A 25076-nucleotide genomic window follows, 5' to 3' on the forward strand; every position below is an offset into this window, starting at 1 on the left:
TCTAGATCCTTCTGGATTTTGAGCCTATCTTCTAAAGCAGGGCCATCAAACTGGCAGCCCTCACATGCAGGCCACACTCACCCCAGCTTTGCAAAGCAAAAAATATCGCGATACATCATGATTCGGCCCGTGACACGATCGAGTTTGACTGTTCTAAACTGTTGGGTATTCCCCACAGCTTACCGTCCTCTGTAAATCTGATGAGTTTTGCTTCTATCCCCTCATCTAAATAATTTATGAAGATGTTAAAGAGTACTGAGATGCCCACTGCATGCTTCCCTCTGTGTAGATGTAGTTCCATTGAGGACTATACACTGAGTGTGATTATTAGCCGGTTTTGAAACCATCTGGTCTTGATGCTATCTATTCTACATTTTTCTATATTACTAAGGAGTAGGCTGTGATCTACTTTTCAAATGCTACACTAAGTCCTAGTATACAATGTCCACAGCATTTTGCTGGTCCACTAATTTAGTCACGTTGTCAAAGAATGAAATAAGATTTGTTTGGTATGCTCTATTTCTGACAAACCTATGTTGGCTTCTGATTATACCTTCGCTTGCTTCTAGGTGTTTGCAGATCTGTTGCTTGATAATCTTTTCCAGGATCTTCCCAGGTATTGATGCCAGACATTGGTCTATAGTTTCCTGGATCCATTATTTTTCCTTTTTGAAGATTAGAACCAGATCAGCTCTTTTTCAGGCCTCCTGGTAGTTCCCTGGTGCTCCGGGATCTTTGAAAGATATCATTTTTGCAAGTAGTGATTAGAATTAGTCAGTCTAAGAGGTCATGACAGAAGCTTAAAAGCCAACAATGGCAAATTGAAATTAGCATGAAACTCTCAAAGCTGACCTATGGTTGAGCAATATAACACACATTAATAACATTCATCAGTACATAATACCACTGAGAGCAAGAGGGGAAAATACTGGTGGCTTGTTTAAAGGAATCACTTTAATAATACTGTTTTCATATGTAGAAACCTGTAGTAGAACATTTCTAAACTTCTTTCCAGAAAAATTTCACTGATGGACTGGAACATTTTTTTACACAGTGTATATTCTGTGTATCTTACCTGTATTTGTAGTCTTTACATGTCTTAAAAGTTTTATATATAAAAAAGAAATATTCAGCCTTATGCTTGATGATAAAGCCCACTCAACTGATAGGCTTAGCCAAGATTAGGCATGAAGAAATGCAGAAGTAAAACCGGCCTCACATGCTTGTATTCATGGATCCTCTGACCTGAAGATGATGATGATGATTAGCAGGAGAAAGAAGTTCTTTCTATCTGGCTACCTTACTGGGTACATGACTGTACATATTTTCTTTATTGGGGTGTCTACCCTTACCTTCCCCCCCACCCCCACTCATTGTGTGGAGAAAGGGCCAGACTTCTTACTAAGCAACTCTATGTGATAAATGAGACATTCTTTTCTCAGGATGACCTTTTACTGTATGTGCTTTTGCTGCTCAGGAATGTTAAGAAGTGAAGGACCCAATGGATGGAAATGCCAGGCTAAGGTTGGGGATGGCAGCAAGAGGGAGCAGTGTGCCAACATTTCAGATCATGGGTTTTATTTCCCTGGCCTAGCCCCACCTGGAGACTCCAGGCCACAGACTGATCTGAACTTTTAGGCTGCAGCACAAGGGGTTATTCTTCTGTACAATCCCTCTCTAAAGAGAAATCTGCTTCCATCCTTTAAATTAAATAAATAATGAGGAACATGTACGCCAAGTCATATAATCTTATAACATCCATACACCGAATGACTGAAGACAAACACTGTTTGAAATTTGCATTTTTCTTGCAATGCTCCTTTGCCCAGGTTTTATAGGTTTATAGTGATCCTGATGGGCCGTAAAATAGGCAGCTTGGTGCCCTTTAGAGTGATAGATCACCTATGTAATGCCTATGGCAGCTGGGACTTCAAAGAGTTCTGGTCCAAAGGATTTGGGAGGTTGGAGGGGTGTGTGTTACTCTTCCCAAGCTGAGATTGGCTATTTGAGGAAACTAAGATGTTCTATGCTCCTTCCTTTTTTACCTATAGGGAAAAGAGCACACTAATTTACATTTATACTACTTTGGATCCTAGAAATTACAAATCAACATATTTCTCCCGAGGGTCATCTTCGAATATTTTGAGGGGTTTTTACAGGGCCCACCAAAGCAGAGGTGCCACTTGGACAAGGCAGGAGGCGATCGTATTTGACGGGGCTTCGTGCACTCGACTGAACTTCAGCATAAGGGAAACCGAAGCTCTGCTGGCAGGTGAAGCGGCGCTCCAGCCTCAGACGGAGCATCGCAGACCCAGAGCCGCCTTTCTTCCAGCTCCGGCTGCCCCTGCTCGGCCACATCGCCCGGCTGCTCCATTGGCGCCTCACCTGGCCCGCTCTCTCGCCCCTTCCGCTCCGGGGCCGGCGGAGAGAGGGCGAGAGCTAGCTCGCTCGTGTTCCCGCCAAGAGCCCCGCGGGAGCAGAGGCGGAAGGTTGCTGAGCTCTCTACCCGAGGCGGCCGCCCCTCCGCTCTCCGACGGCAAAGACAACACGGCCGCACGTGGCTGGGCTCCGGGTGTGAGCCACGCCGGGCACCTTCTCAGCCACTCGAGTGCCGGGCAGGGGAGAGGGGCGGCCGCGGGAGACCGCGCACGCAGCGCCTGTCGCCCGAGGGCAGCGGAGAGTGACAGCAGCCCGGCCGCCAGGGCAGCTTCGGGCGAAAGGCGGGCGAGGGCTCCCTCTCCTCGGCTCCGCGCTGTCTTCGCTGCGGCGCGCGTGTCTTGCCGGGCGGGAGCGGGGAGGAGCCCTTCAGGACTGTCAAAGCCACCAGGACCCGGAGAGAAAAGGAGAGAGCTAGAAACGGTCGAATCGATCGGGGAGTCAGACGGCAACGGGCACTTAGAAACTGTCAAATGGCCCAGAGAGAGAGAGAGAGAGAGAGAAGGGGAGGGACGCTGAGGCAAACTCTGCGCTGAGGCAAAGCGGCGGTGACCGCCTCAGAAGTGCAGAAGCCCGGAGGGGCTTGGGGGGAGCGCCAGGTGGGCCGGCACCCGAGGCGGGACGAGGTCTTGGATAGCAACGGACGCTTCTCCTTCGCTCTTTCCGTGTCCCCGTCCCCCCGCGGCCACCGCTTCGCCCGAGTGCCCGAGCCGTCCCTCCCAGCTTATTGTTACGAGCGCCTCCGCCTCTCGGGGCCCGGGGCCGAAAGCCACCCCGCTCCGCCTGCCGCGGGAAGGTAGCGCGCGGGGGAAAGGGAAAAAAAGGGGACTTTGTTTCTTTAAGGGGCTGTCAGATGCCTCCTCCGCACGCTCCCTCCCTCCCCCCTCCCTCCCCATCTGGGCGCCCCCTCCCCTCCCCGCTTCAAAGAGCGCTACCAGCCTTTAAAAGGTTTGACACCCGGGAGAGGCGAGCGCGGTCGGAATGCTTCGCCCTGACCCGAGGAGAGCGCGGAGAAGTCCGCTCTCTTTCCCCTGCCGGTGACAGCCCTTTTGCCGAGAGCTCTTTTGTTGCCTCCGCAGCCAATCAAGGCTTTTTACGACACAGTTCAGTTGGGATATAAAAGGAGAGTCCTTCTTTCTTCCCCCCCCTCCTCTCCTTCCCCCAACCAGCAAGTCGCCCCCCCCATCTCCAACCCCAAAGAACTTAGCGGCGGCGGCGGCACCACCCCCCAAGCACCCAGCAGCTGCAGCCCATCATCCCGAGGCCGAGCCAGAGCGATTGTGCTCCGCGAGAGAAAGGAGCGGGGCTTGCTTGGCTAGGGAGCGAGCGAGCGGAGAAGCGCCAGACATGCCGGTGCCCAAGTCGACCGTCTTCTGGGGCTTCCTGGTCCTGTCCCTGGAGTTCTGCGCGGGCGAGCCCGGCGAAAAGGCGCCCACGGAGGGCGTCCCCTTGGTGACAGAAGCCGAGGACCAGAGCTGCCCGGTGTGCCTTTGGCGCAAGCACAGCAAAGAGATGAGGCTGGAGAGCATCAAGTCGCAGATCCTCAGCAAGCTGAGGCTCAAAGAGGCGCCCAACATCACCCGCGAGGTGGTGAACCAGCTGCTGCCCAAAGCCCCGCCGCTGCAGCAGATCCTGGACTTGCACGACTTCCAGGGGGACTCCTTCCAGCACGACGACTACCTGGAGGAGGACGAGTACCACGCCACCACCGAGACTGTTATCAGCATGGCTCAAGAAAGTAAGCCGGGGCTTCTTTGTTAAAGGAGGCAGGAGCCGGGCTGCCTGCAGCGGCCAAGCGCAACTTTCGCGGCCGCGGGCTTGGGGGAGGGAGGAGGAGAGCCCAGCCGGCCAGCCAGCCGCTTCGCCTCTGCGAGTCTTGGGGTTTATTGTTTATTGCAGCTCGGCAGAAACCGCTCCCAGAGCAGCAGCAGCAGCAGCAGCCACAGCAGCAGCGCTGGCGTCGCCAGGGACCTCCAAATCAAAGGGAATGGGTGGGCTTCTTTGCTGCAGATGGCTGGGTTTTTGCCGGGTGGTGGTGGTGTGGGGGGAGAGAGCCGACCAGGTGTGAAGAAAGCATCCGCACTAAGTCCTCTCTCCACCTCCGCCTGGGCCGGGTTTCTTTGAGTATCTCTTAAGGGCTGATTTCACTGTCAGGTTAGTTTAATGCTTAACCCGCCCCTGTCCCTGCGCGCTAGATAGCAAATGCCAGGAAGGGTCAGATCGGAAAGGTTGAGTTGAATGAAAGGCCTCTGTTCCTCAAAATGTTCGTTCTGTGTTTGGGGAGGGGGAGTGAGAGAAAAAAGAAAAGAAAAGGAGAGACTTTTCCCCAATTGACTGCAGAAACCCAATGCTTTCCCTTAAGTTGTGCGAAGTTCTTCACCCAGCAGATGCACTTGAAGAGAAAAGCTCTGCTTTGTGCAGAAAGTGGCTGCGTCCAGTTTTGGCAACACGAACGTATTGTGCAAACTCATCCCTGTGGCTGCACTGTTCTGTGGGTTTGGAGCTTAAAGTGTGTGTCTGTGGAGGTAGAGGGAAGGGGGAGGGGGTCCGTGCGTAGATTAGTGTTGTGTGAAAAGTACTTCTTGCCCAAACCAAATAAACCTAAGAAAGGTCATGGAGAGGTTCTGCTCCAGAGCACAGTTGCCGAAAGGTGTCATGATTCTGAAAGGCCTCTGCCAGTCATGCTCTCTTGCAAACAGAAAGGGGAAACAGCATTTCTCCCCGCTGGAGAGGGTGGCTCCTTTCTTTCCCCCTGCCAAGTTAAGGCATAATCCCTTTTGTGAGTTCCTTTCGCCAGCTGCAAACACTCAGAAGTTTGCCCAGCCAGCAGAGCGTTTGCAATATCCAGCTGCCTCCCTCCTCATCAGGCTCCCTCCTTGTTCTCTTTCCAGGTCTGCCAAAATCCAAGGCCCTTTGTACTTCTCCCGTTTATTATAACTTCACACTGAATGGCATTTTTTCGTTTGTGAAGGGGGAAAAAAAACAGTTAAAAGTAAATGTTTCCTAGAGCTTTGAGAAAACAAGCAAGCAAGAATGGCTGGGAATGACAGGCCTATGTGCGATGCAATCTTTCTTTCTTGCCACCCTTCCCTTAGCTGGTTTGCTTGCGATTGGACTGAGTGTGGAAGCCCTTATGCAATATTGATCATATGGGGACCCTGAATTTACTGAGGTATATTTTCAGGAGTTGCAGTGGTTGGAACTGGCATTGACAGATACCTGTTAGTTTCAGGCTCCCCTAACAGGGTGGCTGCTGTTACTGTGGCTTCTTTGAAAGTTCTCTTCTCTATAAAGCATAAAGGGCAATTTTATATAAATGGCAGGTAGTGGGAGTGGAAAGAAGACAAAGTGATCTGCTAATTTCTGTGACAGTTGCACAAGTGCACAATTGATAGGGGATTGTAGGGGCACTTTTCTTGCTGCCTGGTGGACAAGATATAAGTCTTGGGGGAGGGGTCATTTTGAGATTTATCCTGGGGAGGAGGATGCGTACACACACTCTCCTCCCCATGATAAATCTCAAAATGACCCCTCCCCCTAAGACTTTAGCTTGCTAAGTGGGTACTGCAATTCCAGCATAGAGGCCCTTTTAATTTTCTTCTAGTTCAATGACAGCAGCCTAACACAACCGTGCAAGCTCAGCCAGTAGTAAATAATAACCTCATATTTGGGGATAAATATTTTGAACTATATATTTTCCCTGGCTATTACAAATAGAGAACAATGTGTACTTTATTTGTATACGATTTTCACAGGGGTTGAGTTGTCAAACATGGTAAGCCAGACAATCTGGTTCCTGCAATACACTAAGCCAATATCTAATAAAACACATAATGTTTGTTAATATGGTGTATGTGCCAGTTTATGCTTCGTGCAATACAGCCAGAGCATTCCTTTTAAACAAGTGAAATCTCGCAGTATCCTTCAGGGGGAAAAGGTGTACTGGAGCCTGAAATGAAGAGCAAATGCTGACTAATTACAGCTCTGCATTATGAATCTGCAGCTTTTCTGCCTTCTTTGCTTGCTTTGACTTCAGGGAATAATCTCTGTGGTACGTAATCCTTATATTCAAACATGAGACAAGAGTCACTGAAACTCTATTGTGCAAGCAAATCTCTCTAGGGCTAGGCTCATATACATACATCTGATGCCTGCAAATCAAGCAAACTTTCTTCCATGAATAATTAGGTGTCATTCACACATTCACCTTCATTTCCTAGTCACTTTTAAGTGTGCTCCTTTCAGCTACAGACCTCTGTGGCTCCAACTTTTAGGGAAGTTTTGCCATCAGGGGAATGCAGATTACTGCCACCAAAGAGGAACTGGTTTTCAAGCGGGAGAAACAATTCAGAATAACTTTTCATGCAGTTTTCTATAGCACTTCAATTAGCTTTACAAAATTCAGAACAGTTGGTACAGTATTCCGTTAAAGAATGCTGGATAGCAGCAGTATGCTTGAACAAGAGTGATATGTACCCATATTATAAAATTAAGTGGAGATGAGAGCCATTTATTTCCCATGCTGAAAACAGTTAGCATACCAGTAGTGTCAAACTGGCGGCCCGCGGGTTGGATGCATCATGCGTAGGCCACGCCCAGCTCCACAAAGGGGAAAAATGTCACGAAACACAACGCCCCGAGTTTAATACCCGTGACATAGATCCTCTTCCATATGAGCCATATGTGTTAGCCTTATTTGTGCCTCAGATTGCAAAAGCAGCATCCTTAAAAGTGCTTGTTATACCATTTTGCCATTCCTACTTGTGTAAGATAACTTATATAAGCTTTTCTGAGCTTAGACAAACAATCAGTTTTGGATATTAGAGCAAGCAAATCATAGGATACAAAATTTCTTTACATTGGCTGTCTGTCTATAAGCACTGCCTTTTCCTATAGGATAGGAGATTGTGACTTTTCAAATGCTGCTGCCGTAGCCAGAAAGTCTACTTTTTTTGTGTGTGTGTGCCTTCGAGTCAAGGTTGACTCCAGGCAACTGCCTGGACTAATCCCTGCTGTTCTCTTGGAAAGTTTTTTTGGAAGTGGTTTGCCTTTGCCTGCTTCCTAGGGCTGAGAGAGGGATTGGCTCAAAGGTCAAGCAGTTGCCTTTGGGTCTATGGTGCAATTGGTTGACCTTTGGGCCTATGGTGGGACTAAAACATGGTCTCCCAGTTTCTAGCCTTAACTACTACATAGAACTGTTTCTTTCATTATCATTTACAGTAGGATATAACTTAAATCTCAAGGCTAGTTAGGCTGAGAATAAGGGGCATTGAAGTTATTCTGTAATTGCAGTGAGATGAGATGTATTTTAAGGGGCTGCCACAAAGAAGGGAGGGTGTCAACCTATTCTCCAAAAGCATCTGAAGGCAGGACAAGAAGCAGTGGATGGAAACTTAGCAAGGAGAGGAGCAACCTAGAACTAAGGAGGAATTTCCTGATAGTGAGAACATTCAACCAGTGGAATGGCTTGCCTTCAGAATTTGTGGGTGCTTCATCACTGGAGGTTTTTAAGAAGAGATTGGACAGCCACTTATCTGAGATGATATAGCATTTCCTGCTTGAGCTAGGAAGACCTTCTTGGTGTAGAAGACTTCCAACTCTGTTGTTTTGATCTGTTATTTGGTTGGAATATGAAGTCCATTGAATGTGTTCCAATATATTAATGAATATACTCTTGATCTGATTTCTTGAGCAATTAATAGATTTTTAAAGTATAATTTGATATATCACAGCAAATAAATACACCTTAAGAATTAGCTTAATATTAAAAGGGTTAGAAAACTGGGAGAATTATGTTTTAAAAACTGATAAGAATTAGAGAATCATTAGTATCATATGATGAGTCAGATATTCAGGCTAATATATTATCAATGAAATCACTAGGAAACAGGTGTTTAGGTCATTTGCAAAAATCAATCTATTGGTAAACTCTGAGCAGGAATGGTTAGATAGATGAAGGGTACTGTCAAACATAAGGGAGTATCTGAAAAACTCTTTATCCATATTCATCTTGTATGAGGAATATATGTCACAACTTTCTAATGTTGCAGAACTGTACCTTTAAGCACTATGGGCCTTAGTTGGCTGGTATTCCTGAGGTATTTTTTCAGCAAAATTTAGGTTCTTCATTACTGATTGAGGAAATTGTCTTTTTTACTGCTTGAAATTAAAGCATTGACCAAAGCGTACACAACTGCATTGTACTGAAAGTAAATGGAGTTGAAAATATGAGTGAATCTTGCAATCTGCATAATTATTACTTCTGTGTTGAGACTCCACTAAGTATTTTAATGGTGTTTTAAAATTCAAAACTGAATGAGGATTTGAGTATATATCATTGGAATGGTAGCCTGTTTAACTATTACTATTACAAATGAAAGTAATTTATTTTCTGGAACAGCCTGGCTGGACAGAAATGGTATCTGTATTAAAGAATATAATCCCTATCTTATCAAAGAGAGAAAATGACTGCATACTACTTCAAGACCCCATCTTATTGTGGAGATATAATGAGCTTGGGAGAAAAAAAAAGTTCCTGTCTCCTCCTCATGTTTCATTTATTTCTTTAAAATAGTTTCACATCGCTTACTTTAAAAAAGTCCTCAATGCAGTTTACAATAAAAGTCTTTTATGTGGAGTAGAGTTACCTGTTAAAAATCAAGATTAATGACAACAGGTTTTTGATTATTTTTGGTGAAGAACTTGTCTGCAGCATTGTCTATCCTGAAGGAAATAAATCTAACCCAGTCCTTAGGCAGTTGGATGATTTATACTTTGTCAAATCTCTTATTTTTATCTGAAAAAAAGTCACTTTAACCTAATCATAGGTTTAAATATTACCACTTACTGGCTTATTCTAAAATTTACACAAAGTAAACTATAGAACCTATTATATTTTATTACTTTTCTTTACATGAAAATATTAATTCTTATATGACTTCACCCACTTTAGCACCATTACTGCTAACTTTGCTTTTTCAGGATTAGGTGATATTAAATAATTCTTGCTGAGACAAGAACGCTCCTTTGCATCTAATCTAATCTAATCTAATCTAATCTAATCTAATCTAATCTAATCTAATCTTGTGTGGGAAAGTAGGAGGGGGGAAGCTTCTGGCCTAATATGGCTTCCAAAGCTGACACTAATCTAATCTAATCTAATCTAATCTAATCTAATCTAATCTAATCTAATCTAATCTAATCTAATCTATCCAGCCTGTCAGTGCCCTTTTTTGGGAACACCAGTTCCTTAAAAGGGGCAACACATCCCATCTTTATTCTCCAAGGAACTGTAGATAATTAACTGTAGATAATTATTATAAAAATTGCTAGATTTTTATTAATAGCAACATGTGTTTCTGCTCAAGTCAAATTTTCCAAATATTAGCACAGTCAATGACATGTTTGAAATCTAAACTGCATTTAACCTTACATTTCATATTTATTTATATTAGTCTTTAGAGATCATAAAGTTGTATCATGAAGTTGTTTTGCTATTCATTAATTCCAGCAACAAAAATCATACTATGAGATTGGGAATTATTAGGCTACATCATTGAGAAAATTAGAAGCTATATGCTGAAAATATTTTGGAACATCTTTTTTATATATATTTCTAAGTGCTCCCCATCTATATACTAGTATTACCATATCACACTCTCCTACTTCATGCCAATGAATCTATCCAATTCCTTTTAGTGCCAAACAAATACATTTTTCTACTGCATGACTGAGGTAAATACTGCCTTGGAAATGGGCACAAAAGTCTCCACCACAGGTGGCATAGGAAGCACAGTGTCATCCTGCAAAACTCTGCAATGTATCTATGTACTGAGGCAAATGCTCAGGACTGGTTAGCATCATCAAATTGGATGTCACTCAAAGTCTTCAGTTATCACTCACTTGTTAACTGGGGCTCAAAGTAATTGAGTTTGTTTTTCAGTACTAGTAAATTGAATAAATGCCTCAGTTACCCAACTCTAGAGAGAGAGATAATCTTTTCCTGCTTCATTTGTAATGGCTTTTTCATGACAAGAAACGCAGCAGGGGCTCAGAAGGACTTCTGAGCAGTTAGATTTTTTTTTTTCAAGAATGAAATGTGAATCTTCTTTTTTCTGGGTTTCCTAGTGTGATCTTCAATACAGAAAACAAAGCCAGGTCTAATAATAATAAGCAATATTTCTAATGAGGCAGACCAGTAAAAGTAGGGTGAAGTAAGCCGCCAACCAAAAGATGTTCATTTCATTAAACCTTCAATTTGGAGTCCTTTGAACCTTCAGTTTCTCCCAAAATGTTACTTATTAATCCTGAGAGCAGAGAGAGAGAGTGAAAGTGAGAGTGAGAAAGAAAGAAAGAAAGAAAGAAAGAAAGAAAGAAAGAAAGAAAGAAAGAAAGAAAGAAAGAAAAAGCGAGAAGACCTAATACTGATCAAGTAAATCTAAAATAGTGGATCAGTTAACCACATTGGACTTGGTTGTTATGTCAAACTTCCTCCAGAATACTGCTGAGGAAGTTGAGGAAATCAAAGAACAGAAAGCCATTAAAAGTCCTCAGGAGGGGTGATTCACACTGAACTGCTGGACTTGAAATCAAGTCAGCACTTGGCATGGCTAAAAAAAAATATCTGGCTCTGTAGAAGGAGAAAAAAATGACCATTCACAGTAAAGCAGCTCCAGAAGACTCCCAAACAAAATGTACAGTGGTTTAGAAATAAGTTATTTAATGTACATGGAATCATTTGATGTGAAGAAATCTCTATTCTGATCTTACAGACCGTAGCCATGGGATGGGAGTTTAAAATTAGTGGATCCAAGAATCTGAAGTTTAAGATAGAAGATGAGCAAAGGCCATTCTTCCACTGCCCCAATACATCATTTTGAAAGAGATGAATAGCTGTACTTTAGAAATAAAACTATCTGTTACCTTGTGGCAAGATGGGCGGTCAATAAATTTAATAAACAAACAAACTGCTTGTTACAATAGAATTTGAACAATAGTATATTGCAGGCCTTTGCTTCTGCCCCCAAATGTACCTACAGTACGAGACTGGAAAGACAGAAAATGTATACCAGGAATACTTACTGCATTGTGTGAATTGCATCCATTTCATAATCATAAGCTTAGCCTTCTCTTCTAACGTTATGCCCTTCGGAAGAACCGATGATTCCAAAGGCTCAGTTTAGCAAGCAGCCACGTAAGGAGAGGCAACAGCGTATGGTCTGAAGTGTGTGAAGGCCGAGCGGAAGGAAGGGGTGTGGGGTGAAAAGGTGTGGGGGGCACAAGTGTGAGGAATCGCAATAGGGAAAAGGACTTCCCTCCTGGCCAATTCTACAGCTCATTGAGAAATTTCTTTCTCTAGCATTAATAGATTTGGATTGCTTTGAAATTTTACTGCCCATAAAATCGGTGACACGCTGAGACTTTTTTCTGTGTTAAACGTTTGCTGCTCCTCCTTGCTGCAACCATCTCTCTCCCCTTAACAACTTGCTTCTCCCCCACCCTCAACTAAAAAAATAAAATAAAATAAAAAGTCAGCATGCAAACACTGACAAGAATAATCCAATCTGATTTTAATTAGCCATGTGGAAAAGTTCCCTTTGCCCCAGGCTCACCGATTGGCTGGAGCTCATCCACTCAACTCTTAGGTTTCATCCCCTGGAATCCTGGACATTCTCTTCATCTTCCTTTCTCTGGATGACAATTATGATTTTTGCTGCTTACATTCTTTCATGAAGCAATTGTGTGTGCCAGTGTTTTTATGGTTCCTGAACAGAAGGAAGAGAAGGTTTTATAGGCAATGGGGCCATAAACCTTTCTGGGTCCCTTCTCAGTCCTTCTGTCCTGTTCTCCCCCCCCCACCTTTTAATCTAAAGCATACATTTCTCCCACTGATAGACAAGAAACTGGGAAAGGATAATTGGGTTCTAAACCATTTATTGGCTACCCATGACCCCTGCTGACCTTTCGTTTGGGCACTGGAGGTGGAGAAGGGAAGTTAATGAAGTATCTTGGAGGTTTTTTCAGGGTGTGTGTATATGTGTGTGACAGTGTGAAAGCCACCAAATGCTACTCTTAGCCCAGCATTCTGACTGCAGGGAGTAGATTTAAACCAACAGTAAACACAAAGTTGTTTGCAGGCATTATTTTGTGGATTTGGAGTAATTTCAAGCCTGATGCTTTGTTCAAAAGTATGAGGTCAGGAATCAGAGACTGAACTATCTCAGGTAAATCCAGGTTATCAATGTTGATTACAGCATTTTAATAGAAGGAAGCTGGAATGGTGAAGTGTTAGCAAAAATGAGACCTCAATTTTTAACAAGTAATGAAATATCTCAAAAACAAATAGAGTAAAATGTCATACTGATGGTTTTAAAGGATCTACAACATATCTCTAGTAATAAGCCATTTATGCCCAGATAGTATTTCCAGTATATCTCTGCAGTTGCAACTTGGAGCTAATTATATTTTCCTTTCCATTGTGAAAATATATAGTAAATTCCATCCCCCCAAAGAGATGCATCTTATAGAGCTTTCATGGAGTATCTACTTATATTTAATTGAAATGTAATTGCAACATTAGTATGGAAATAATTATACCAAGGTTATATGATATCATAAATATATCTTTTTGTGGAAACATCTAGGGAGTAGTTTACTCTTTAAACATGAGAACAACTTGGCATATTCAACGTGAGGTGGTGAATGTGGTCTCCCATGCAATATTATTAGTAGCACTGTGTTAGTAATTGAAGTTGTTATTACTGTTGTTTGTAAACAATGCTAAGTTTGATAAAATAAGCAAGGCAACATTTTTATACTAGGAGACCACAATCACCATCATCATGCCACAAAAATCACAAGAGCCGTGTCTGGAAGTCTAGCAACGTCACAGATGGGGTAGAGTATGGGACAGATATTTTCAGTTTAATATGCCAAGGTGTGCCTCCATGAAGCCAAACAATAAATAAAATTGTATCTCCAAAGTTCAGTGGCATCTGAACTTCTGTTCTGGGAACAGTCTGGGGCCTCTACAAAATAGAGGCTGGGTATTGTATGAGATTTGTAGGCCATGGGTTATTCATCCTTGCAATGAATTCTAGAAGAGCCAACATTAATCACTAATGCCAATGGAAACTCAATAGTGTTATACACATCCCACAGTAGCTCTATCTATTGCAGCAGGTAGCAATAAGTATAGGTTGTTTAAGCCAGCTCATTAAAGCAGCTACATTATTTTAGGTTTGTGCAAGAGCCAAAATAAACATGCAATAGATTTAAAGAAGTGCTACATGTGCACTCCTGGGGATTCCAAAGGACTCTTTCTAAATAGTTTCCAAAGCATGCACAACCATCCTATCTTTGTCACCGAATAAAAAAGTTGCTCAGCTAGTTAGGGATCATTCTAGAATCAAATCGTAGGGCTAGTATTCCTCAGCTAAGGAATTATCAGAATTGTATATCTATAAATGCCTTTAAGAACTGATTCACACCACCCATCTAATTCAGTCAGCCATTAACTTGGTCATAGTTCCTTACACAATTGTGTCAGTTGAGTTGTGCTAACCCTCATTTTTTTTCAAGGCCTGCCTAATACCCTATGAATTCTTAAACCAAGAAAAGGAAGGGCATGTCACTATGTCAGTGACCACTGACCCACTGGCCTGGCAAGCAGCAAAAAGTGTGAGTTTGCTGCAGCTGGTTAATATTACGGAGAATCATTGATTTTATTTATTTACATGAACATCTGTATACTGTCACACTTCAGAGACCAATTCCAAAAATAAATTCAATATGTAGGGTTTATTAGATGTTAAATTGACAAGAACAGATAATTTACTTTATCACAGTTAAAAGTCTGAGAAGCCTCATATACTGACCGACCTTGAGAGTAAGTTTTTTAATGGGATACTTTGTGTCTTTAGCCCAACTATAGTACCACATCTTTCCTTTAAGGATTAATGAGTTGAGGATTAGGCACTGCCCAAAGGTTAACAGAGTTTTTGACAGACACAGCTGACCAGGGGAGCTTAATTAGGCTCACATTTATTCTGGTACAATTTTCTCCTTCTCCCATCTGAGTACCGACTAGTGGAACTGCATAGCACACTGGAGGGCACAGATAAATTAGCATGTTAAATTAGTTATAGCCCAACAAATAAAGATTCTGTCATTTGGTTTTCATGGCACACCCATAGTCGATTCATGTTCACTCAATCTAATTTTCCGAAGTTGCACAACAACAAACCATAAAATAACTAGATGGACTGACTTGTGGAGCATATGAAAGCTAAAATGTTGTGTAAAAACAGCCTATTTCTGTAATAAATTACATGCTGATTTCCCAGGTAATCGATTTGGGACATTCTGATTGTTTTTAACTGAAAGCAGGCATCACGAGGACTAGAAGCCATCTTGTCATCTCTTGGGAAATTCAGAAAATATGTATTTAAGCCCGTATGAAGACCAAAAAATGTTAAATATGAGTGCCTATTAACTGAGCTTCCCACACAGCCCCAAATGTCGATTAATAGTATACAAATGCCACCAAAATATTATGACAGAATTTACAGTTCAGATGTTTTAGGTGTTATGTGTGTGAGAGAGAGAAAGAAGAAGAAAAAAAGATTACCACTGGAGCTTTAATCAAAGGAACATATACATAATTAACCATCAGTATAGCTACTAAAAAGGTTTAAATTCTATAAAGATGGAATAATAAAAAATGATTAGATCTAAATTCCAGCAAAAAAAGTCTTATCTATCTATTGCAAAGGAGGATTGTTTTTTTTTATAAATGCAGATTAATCGTAGAGTTGATAATATTAATTATAGGGAAAGTAGGGTATGGACTGGAAACTTAGCAAAGATACCTATATTCAAGTTTAGTATATAAATATTCTCCCCAAGTACGATATACCTATACCAAAAGTATATTGGGGTGAAAAGTTCTAAAAATTATGGATGAAGAATTATTGGAGTCAAAATTTAGCACATCAGGAAGGCAGCTGGTTGGGAAACAGCTGATTTAATTCATTATAGAAGCAAGAAGTGGGGTTATAGCTTCTTCCATTCAGATCCAGTGTTCTGCTTCTATCTCCCCATAACTTCTGGAAGACTTTTAAAAATATAGAACATTTCTATATACTGTGTCAGAGCAGCAATCCATCTACTCTGGCATTCTCAACATGGACTGGCAATAGAGATTTCTTACAGTATTCTCCAATCGTAGCTGTAGATTGTATCTAGGTTCCTCTGCATCCAAAGCACATGCTCTACACTACAGTACAATCCCGCCATCCTGTGATTCCACCTCTAGTATGGCAGGTCCTGGAACTTGGAATGAGAAGCTTGTACCTCATAAAATATTGTATTCCCACTGCTATCAGCCAAGGCAAGTATGAGTAATTACCTGGAATGATTGGATATTTCATTTAATATAAGGTAGGGAAGTTTCAAATTCCCAGTAAACTGCAAGATAAATGACTTTATTTATTTATTATTTATATTTTTATACCGCCCTTCTCCGAAGACTCAGGGCGGTGTACAGCCAAAATAAAACAGTAACACAGCAATTAAAACCATATATCACTAAAAATCTAATTCAATTTGGCTAAGAGTTAAAAATAATAGAATAAAATTATAAAAACCCTATAAAACCCCATTAAAATTCCCATTAGGCCAGCCCTGCTCGATGAAATAAGAAAGTCTTGAGCTCGCACTTAAAGGTCCGGAGGTCAGGGAGTATGCGTAGCCCCACAGGTAGTTCATTCCACAGGGCAGGTACCCCTACAGAGAATGCTTTTCCCCTGGGAGCCGCCAGCCGACATTGTTTGGCTGATAGCACCCTAAGGAGGCCCTCCCTTTGAGAACGCACAGGTCTCACAGCAGGCGGTCTCACAGCAGGCGGTCCCACAAATATCCCGGTTCCAAGCCATGGAGCGCTTTAAAGGTGATGACCAACACCTTGAACTGCACCCGGAAGACCACCGGCAGCCAGTGCAGCCTGCGCAGGAGAGGTGTTATATGGGAGCTACGAGATGCTCCCTCTATGCCCCGCGCAGCCGCTTTCTGTACCAGTTGGAGCCTTCGGGTGCTCTTCAAGGGGAGCCCCATGTAGACAGCATTGCAGTAATCCAGGCGGGAAGTAACGAGGGCATGAGTGACCGTGCATAAAGAATCCCGGTCCAGGAAGAGACACAACTGGCGAATCAGGCATACCTGATAAAAAGCTCCCCTGGCGACAGCTGTCAAATGTTCTTCTAAAGACAGCTGTACATCCAGGAGAACGCCTAAGTTGCAAACCAACTCCCTGGGGGCCAACGACTCGCCCCCCACAGTCAGCGATGGAACCAGCTGACTGTGCCGGGACGCTGGTATCCACAGCCACTCCGTCTTGGATGGGTTGAGTCGAAGCCTGTTCGTCCCCATCCAGACCCGAATGGCCTCCAAGCACCGGGACATCACATCGACGGCTTCGTTAGGGTGGTTTGGGATGGAAATGTACAGCTGAGTATCATCAGCGTACAGTTGACAACTCACCCCAAAACCACGGATGATCTCCCCCAGCGGCTTCATATAGATGTTGAACAGGAGAGGCGAGAGGATCAATCCCTGTGGCATCCCACAAGTGAGGCGCCGTGCGGCTGACCTCTGCCCTCCTGCCAACACCGTCTGCGAGCGGTCAGAGAGGTAGGAGGAGAACCACCAGAAAACGGTGCCCCCCACTCCCAAACCCCCCAACCGCCGCAGCAGGATACCATGGTCAATGGTATCGAAAGCCGCTGACAGGTCTAATAGAACCAGGACAGAGGAGCAACCCGTCCCGCGCCCTCCAGAGATCATCTACCAATGCGACCAAAGCCGTCTCCGTGCTGTACCCAGGCCGGAAGCCGGACTGGTACGGGTCTAGATAGACAGTTTCCTCCAGGTACCGGGGAAGCTGCCATGCCACCACATTCTCAACAACCTTCGCAATAAAATGAAGGTTGGAGACCGGACGATAATTAGCTAATACTGCTGGGTCCAGGGAAGGCTTCTTAAGGAGGGGTCTCACCACCGCCTCTTTCAAGGCAGGTGGGAAGACACCCTCCACCAAAGAAGCCCTAGTAATTCCCAGGAGCCAGCCTCGTGTAACCTCCTGCGTGGCCAGTACCAACCAGGAGGGACACGGGTCCAATAAACATGTGGTCGCATTCAGCCTCGCCAGTATCCTGTCCATGTCCTCGGGAGTCACAGAGTCGAACTCCCCCCAAGTAATATTCTCAAGAGCTGCCTCCGTCATCCCACCTGAGTCCACCCAATCAGCGTCCAGCCCGTCCTGGATCTGAGCGATTTTATCATGCAGATAGAATCCAAACTCCTCAGCAGGTCCCTGCAAGGGGTCCTCCCGAGCTCCCTGAAAAAGAAGGGAGCGGGTCACCCTAAACAAGGCGGCTGGGCGATTATCTGCCGATGCGATAAGAGCGGAAAAGTATTCCTGCTTTGCCGCCCTATCGCCACTAGATAGGTCTGAATATGCGACTGTACTAGTGTTCAGTCAGATTCGGAACGGCTGGCCCTCCAAACGCTCTCCAGGCATCTTTTCCCGTGCTTCATTTCTCTCAGCTCCTCAGAGAACCAAGGAGCTGATCGAGAACAGCGCCGGGTCAGAGGCCGCAAAGGCACGACGCGATCCAAAGCCCCCGCCCCCGCCCTGGGTAGGGCATTATTGGTACGCATGTGTATATGTTCGGAAAGGATAAAAATGGGCCAAAACAGAAAGAGACATATCCAGCCATATTCAGTGCAATTCATGAAGTAATCTAGACCTTCAATAATTAACTCTTCCTGAATAAATCTGCTTACTTTAAGATCTGCTAAGATGGACTTATCCAGATAGATGATAGATGGATGGATGATAAATATTAAGGAAAAAGAATTGTTGGATGGAATGTAGGAAAGGACCTCCTTTATGGAATTATGGGATTCCCTGTCTTGGAACTTTACAGGTACATAGGTAAAATGTTTTTATTTTAACAGACATACTGTATGACTTGCTGGTTTGGTTAGTCTTAATGGAATGGAATTCTGATTTTTGCTTGCTTTAATTTGCTGTGCTTCACCTCCCCACTCTAAGAATTCTGTTATTCAGCTATGATTTATACATTAAACCTTGAATCTGTAATTACTTTAAATTAATTGTTTTATCACAAGAGACGGATGGAGTACACATTTACTAAATAAAACAAATATTCCAATATGTGCCACTTCTCACTTATGTGCATTTATTAGCACAGGAGTAGGCAACCTGGCACCCTCTAGATGTTTTGGATTACAGCACCCACATTATCATCCTTGCTGAGGTTAATAGGGAATGAATTTCAAAACATTGGAATGTACCATATTGGCTTTTGCTTACTCTGGGACATTGGAATGTACCATGTTTGCTTTTGCTTACTTTGGGACATGTGCACATTCACTTTCTCTCTGTTAAGCACTCAGAACAGCTGGATAGATTCAGGTGTCTTGAAGCAAAGTGAGAAGAGAACAGTATGTCTCAGACAGAGATGCAAAGCCAGCTCTCTATTTCTGGTTGATTTGCTTCGGCAGTAAGAAGTGTAAGAAGGCATTCAGCAACTGGTAGAGATGGCTAAAGGTTTCAGTCTCTAAATATCTTCTATTATTGCACCTGCCATGATAAACCTTTCTAAGGAAACTTCATGAAGTTCATATCTATGTACCATAGAAATTTTAAGATGCTATGTGGAATGTATAAAAGCTAAATTCTCTAAATAGTGTTACAACTAAGATTCTAAATCTTTGAACTGCTTAGTGTAGTTGATTCATGGTATTATGTGCCACAAATTGTTTTTGACTCCTAGTGACCACATAGATTGATTTTCTCCATGGCAATTGATCCCTAACCTGGTCTTTCGGGTCTTCCAATAGTGCATCCATCACCATTGTTAACTACTCACCTTCTGCTGGTCATCCTCTTCTTCTCTTTCCTTTCACTTTTCCCAGCATTTTCCAAGGCCTTCATAGCTGTTCTACCAAGAGCTAGTCTGCAACATACGGTATTTCCTGACTGCTTGTTCCTTTGCTGTTGACGGTTGATCCTAAAAGGCAGAAATTATCTACCGCCTTCATTGCTAATTGTAAGATTGGTTGTTCTGCCTGTTGTCATTAGTTTGGTCTTATTTATATTTAATTTTAGTGCCATTTTTCTCACTGTGCCCCATAACTTTTATCTACTTGATACTTTGTATTTTGGGCTATCGAGATTAGCGTCATGAGCATAGTATAGGTTATTGATACTTCTTCCAGTTTTAAAACCACACTTATCTTCCAATCCAGCTGCCCTTAATATATGAATCACGAAGTACATGCTATCTTAAATCTTGCAGGCATTACGTTTGGACGCCAAATTCACTTCTGAATTCACTGAACCTCCCTAAAATGTATGGAGAAGTAAATTAGAATCCTCCATGTTTTCATTTTGCTAGGTATCCATGTGATGAAGACCTGGTTAAAAAACAACAACCCTAGTATCACATTTTGGAAATATCTTTCACCAGGAACTACATTTCCAGGGTTTCAAAATGGTTATCTGTATGCCAGCATTTCCCACTCTGATGAATTCCGGATGTGCAGAACTACAACTTTTATTACCCGCTGACAGCACAGTCCTAGACCTCCATTATGCTATCATTCTCTCCCTCCCTCTTTTAGCAGCAAATGGGGAAATAGCCAGGGGCATGGCCTAGAACCATGGACAGCGCCTTGGCGAGCTGGTGGGGTGATGGACACAAATCCAATACTATCGAGAATAGATGATTGGCAGTAAGAGAGAGCTGGTTAATGTTCGATACGGATGTTATTGGATGGTACCCACAGTCTCTTCTTCCTTGGAGACATCAGCATACTAAATAAGGAACCTCATACAGGTGCTTAGGGTGCTTAGATGTAACGAGTTAGCAATTTTTTTATTTTCAAAGCTTCAATGGATCGTCTAACTTTTAGTCTCAAAACGTCTTGCCATAGTAATGCCTGTAACTATCCGGGGTATTTCAAATCGCTAGGCCTAAAACATTGGGGGGGGGGGAGAGAGAGAGAGAGAGAGAGAGAGAGAGAGAAAAGGAGGAGGAAAGGTTTTCTGTCACTTTAAGATCTGGCAGAAACTGACAGGGAGAAATTCTCAGGGGAACACAGCATTAATTTGGGACTTGTGCACACCAAATTGCCTTGGGCATTCGTTAGCAGAGGCCTTTGCTCCTAGCTGGCTGTACCGGGAGAGGCGGCTGGCTGGTGTCATGACCTTGGTGTGTTAGCAGGCCTTGCGGTTCATGGCACATGCAGCTGGGGGTGATTAAGCTGAGCGGGGTGCACCAGGCAGGGGCAAGGGGGCCCTCCTAACTGAATGTAACCCAGATGTCTGTGAATAGAGGAGGAAGGTAAGGAGTTTGTCCACTGGGTGTTGCTAACTGATATTGGGAGGGAGGGAAGGAAGAAGTGCCTCCTTCTCACACTCAGCCTATTTGTATAACAACAGGATTCAATCCCAATTGCTCTTCTTGTCTGTGCATCTGCCTTGATAGAAATGATTCTCCATTCTTCCTGGCCATTTGTTCTATGCCAAGAGAATGTGAGGAATCTCCTGTCTGCAGCATCTGGTCCTGAAGGTTTCCTCCTCTGATTTTTCCCAGCTTGGCTTATACATGAAGCATCTATCTTGGGATCTCTATGCGGTGATGATAACCATCATGGCTGGGCTTTGGATGAGAGGATTCCTCACTCATTTTGTTTGCTGAGAATGCATTACGTTATTGTTAAGAGCTTTTAATGTTTGCATATTTTGTTTTATTTATTCTGCTCCTCTAGTAAAGATTGCCTAAATTTATAGTGAAAATTGCTTCTCCGGTAAAGAGAACTTCACTAGACTCTAGTAAAGACTGCTTTTATAGGTGGTCTGTATTTATGATTGTAATACATAAATAGATAGCAGAATAAATTTAAAACGTGACATGGATTAGCAAGGGATCAGGTTAAATCAGAACAATCCAGACCATCTAAGGAGAAGGGACTACTGTACTGCTAAATAGATCACAGACTAAGAAGTGATAGTAATTAAAGTTTTGTTAATATTCCTAAGGTTATGCCAAGAAGCCTCTCATGCAGTGACATTTCAATAGCATATTAAAGGAGACATTCAAAAGGAGAAAAAGATTAAAGTGTGTATATGATGATATATATGCAGCAGATTGTTCCAAGAATATCCTCTATTCTAAAACATTGTCTTTTGTTTCCAAATCAACAAATAACATCCGGTTATTTTAAAATCTGCCTTAAAATGTTGAGAACAGGTACTCTTGGAGAAAGGACAGGACAGCATGAAAAGCAATGACTATTTAATATATATACTTTATACTTGATTAATTTTTCAGTAGTGTCTTTGATGTAGAGTTGGTTGATAGTGAGATGAGTGGCATATAAATTTAATAAATAAATAAAATAATTTTATCTAAATCAGCACTAATGATTAATCTTTTTTCCCAAATTACAGAAATGAGACATTGTAAAATTATATGATTCATTTAAGGCTAACAGTGAGGTAATGAAGTATGAGTTAATAGACAGATATGGGTAAGTTTCTTCAGTGATATGGTACACAAAGTTGTGTTAAAGCTTAATTTTAGGGATTCTCATCTAATTTTAGGCATTATTTAAGAGTTAAACAAACCTATGCTGATACAGGTAGTCTGACTGAACTTACAATGGCACTGAAAGAGTGGTTTTATGCCCAGTCCTTAAACTTACAACAGTCATAGTCTCCCCATGATCACAATTCAATTGCTTTGCAATTGGAACACATTTACTACAGTTATGGTGCCCCACAGTCACATGATCACAATTTACAAGTTTCAAAGCTGGCTTCTGACAAGCAGTCAATGGAGAAGCCAGCAGTAAGATGCAAACTGCAGTCACATGACATCATGCATAACAACCTAAGGTGATTTGCTTAATGATTGCAGCAATATTGTCAATTTAAATCTAGCATGGTCACCTGATATTTTATCTAATAACTGTACTGTTTAACTATGGAGTTGTCAGTCCCAGTTGAAGTCATTAAGTGAGGACTATTGCACTGCCTTCCAAAGCAAGGATAATATACAACTTATGCTTGCATTATATGGTAAATTAAAAAGTCCTCCTTTCTATGAAACAGACAGATAAAATTGAAGGACTTGAACTATGAAAAGTCTAATGCTAATGTGAAACCTGATCAATATTAATTTCTGTCAAGAAGTACTTAGCAGATGCTTTACTGCAGAACAACAAAAAGCCTGGGAACATTCATATTATTTTATTTCTTAACTGTTGGGAATATCTAGAAGATCAATCTCTGGAATTGAACACTTAATCTCTTTTAAGTATATCAATCCTAATTTTGTAAATAATATATTTTACTTACTGAATATCTCAACTTCCAAACAAATTATTCTTTGAATAAAAATACATGGGGACCCCCCCATAAATCAATAGAAACATATTAAATCATAATGCTAAAATATTAAAATACCAATTTTTGTCTAAATAAATGTGACTTAGCTCCTCACTAAAAAGTAAAGAAGCCAGTGCAACAGAGCATTTCAACTTGTCACGGTACATTTAGGATGGGAATATTAAGCTGTTTTACCTTTATAGTTTCAGTGATTCCTAAAAAATTGGTAGCCTGTGGTTCAGTGGTGGGTTGCTACTGGTTCGCCCCAGTTCGGGCGAACTGGTAGCAGAGGGAGGCTCCACTCACCCACCCAGATGTCACCAAATACAATCTGTGCATGCACAAGTGAAGCACGTGCGCGAACCAGTAGCACAGGTAAGTGAAATCCATCCCTGCTATGGTTGATCTTCCAGCAATGGCATCAAGGGATCCTGGAGCTCTGGAATGGTTTGCAAGCAACCTGTGTCACATTTTGCAACAACTGAAGTTTCTATACCTTTAAAAATAGTCCCACATATAACAAATAGCAATAGCCAAGCTATAATCATAATGCATGTGCCATGTCATAGATAAGTGATGTCACATCTGTCTGACTTAGAGGTGGCTGTAGGTGCCACATTAGATTTAAATGGATGCATGTGCCTCTCATTACAGCCATCACCAGGGAATCTTGAAATAGGCAACAGGCCTGTTTTTGAAGGCTGTGTTAAATCTTTACAGGTGGCTGTTATGTATAAGTTGGGTTAACAAAATCAGAAATGAGGAGGTGATACGCTGCCTGGGAAAGCCAAGAGAAATCATCAGAACCATAAAAAAGCGAAAGTTAGAATATTTTAGACCTGTGATGCGCCAAAATACGGCATACTTCACTTAATCCTGTAAGGAAAGATTGAAGGCAAACGAGGCCGAGGCAGAAGAAGAACATCATGGCTTCAAAATCTAAGGGACTGGTTTGGACAAAACTCAACAGCACTTTTTTTGTGAGGCTGTTGATAAGAATAGGATCGCCAACATGATCGCCAACTTATGATGATGGATATGGCACAAGATGTTAAATCTGTAATATGCCTGTTTTACTTATCAGCAGCATCTCTCTCTCTTTCTCTCTTGCCATCCCTTCTTCCTAGGGCTGAGTGAGAGTGACTGGCCCAAATACCCTGTTGGCTTTGTCACAGCTCAGGATTTTCTGGATACTAGCTAGCTTGGTGCTTTTTCCTATGCAAAACAGGTATCATCTCTATCATGTTTAGATTTAGCTTCATTTGGTTCATTTTGATCCAGATCATTGCTGAACCAAGAAAACATTTGTTGTTCCTTGAAGCCAAGTGGCAAGAGCAATAGAGCATAGTACCAAGCCGCATGCCAGAGACATCTTGTTTCGTAACTCTGGTTGACCTTTCCCAGAGGTTTTATATAAACGTGAAGCATAAATAAGAAGCTGGAACCCTATAATTCATTGTAACAGGTTAGATGTTGAACAGAGATTTCCCTTCGCCGTATTTTGGATAGGGTTTGACAGGAAAGACTGGTACTGTGACAGAGAAAAGTCTCCAGGGTTGCAGGAAGAGAATTTAGCCAAAAGCATCACACACTGTCAAGAGTAATAGAGCTCAAGTTTGAATCAGTTCTGCAAGCCAAACTGAAAGGCAGAGAAATAATTGTTATGATCTCCTTTGCCATCCAGTCTACGTTGATCTGATTCATCTTTTTTCTACTTGTGTTCAAGTTGTAGTGCGTCCTCCTGCTTTGTCACTGTTAGTTTTCCACTGTTCTGGCTTTGTGAAGGAAGAAGAGAACTCCTAGCAGCAGTCATCGGGGGGACTGTGTCTGTATTCTATAGGTCAGCCAAGGCTTCCGTAGTATTAATAGTGTATTGCCAGCAGACAATACAGGGATATTTCACAGCATCTTTCAGAAACAATTTTAATTGGTCCACCACTTGAAGGATGTACACTGGGCTGTCTGTTTCTAGACTGAAAAATGCTTGGATTTTCTTTTGACTGAAGTAATTATAAAGCACTTTATAATAAGCATATTTGGCATGGAAGCAGACCCACAATGATGCATTCTGGGCAGAGGATTTCAGAATGGAGAGAACAGAGAACAGCGGGAGGCAGTGGCTCATGACTAAGAGGAGACAAGAAAAAGAAAACATTGGCGG

General features: G+C 42.5%; 2 protein-coding genes across 2 annotated transcripts in view; one reads left to right on the plus strand and one right to left on the minus strand.

The window, feature by feature from the left end:
- The first annotated feature begins 2502 nt into the window (after nt 1–2502).
- GDF11 (growth differentiation factor 11) overlaps nt 2503–25076 on the plus strand; it is a 39059-nt gene continuing 16485 nt past the window's right edge. The window contains exon 1 of the mRNA XM_058174096.1: nt 2503–4174. Within this exon, the coding sequence (XP_058030079.1) occupies nt 3784–4174 (391 nt within the window). The 5' untranslated portion in view covers nt 2503–3783. The remainder of the gene's footprint in view (nt 4175–25076) is intronic.
- SARNP (SAP domain containing ribonucleoprotein) overlaps nt 12065–25076 on the minus strand; it is a 123427-nt gene continuing 110415 nt past the window's right edge. Inside the window, exon 11 of the mRNA XM_058174098.1 lies at nt 12065–12200. Within this exon, the coding sequence (XP_058030081.1) occupies nt 12192–12200 (9 nt within the window). The 3' untranslated portion in view covers nt 12065–12191. The remainder of the gene's footprint in view (nt 12201–25076) is intronic.

This window comes from Ahaetulla prasina, chromosome 2 (genome assembly GCF_028640845.1).
Source record: "Ahaetulla prasina isolate Xishuangbanna chromosome 2, ASM2864084v1, whole genome shotgun sequence".
NCBI classification, from domain to species: domain Eukaryota; kingdom Metazoa; phylum Chordata; class Lepidosauria; order Squamata; family Colubridae; genus Ahaetulla; species Ahaetulla prasina.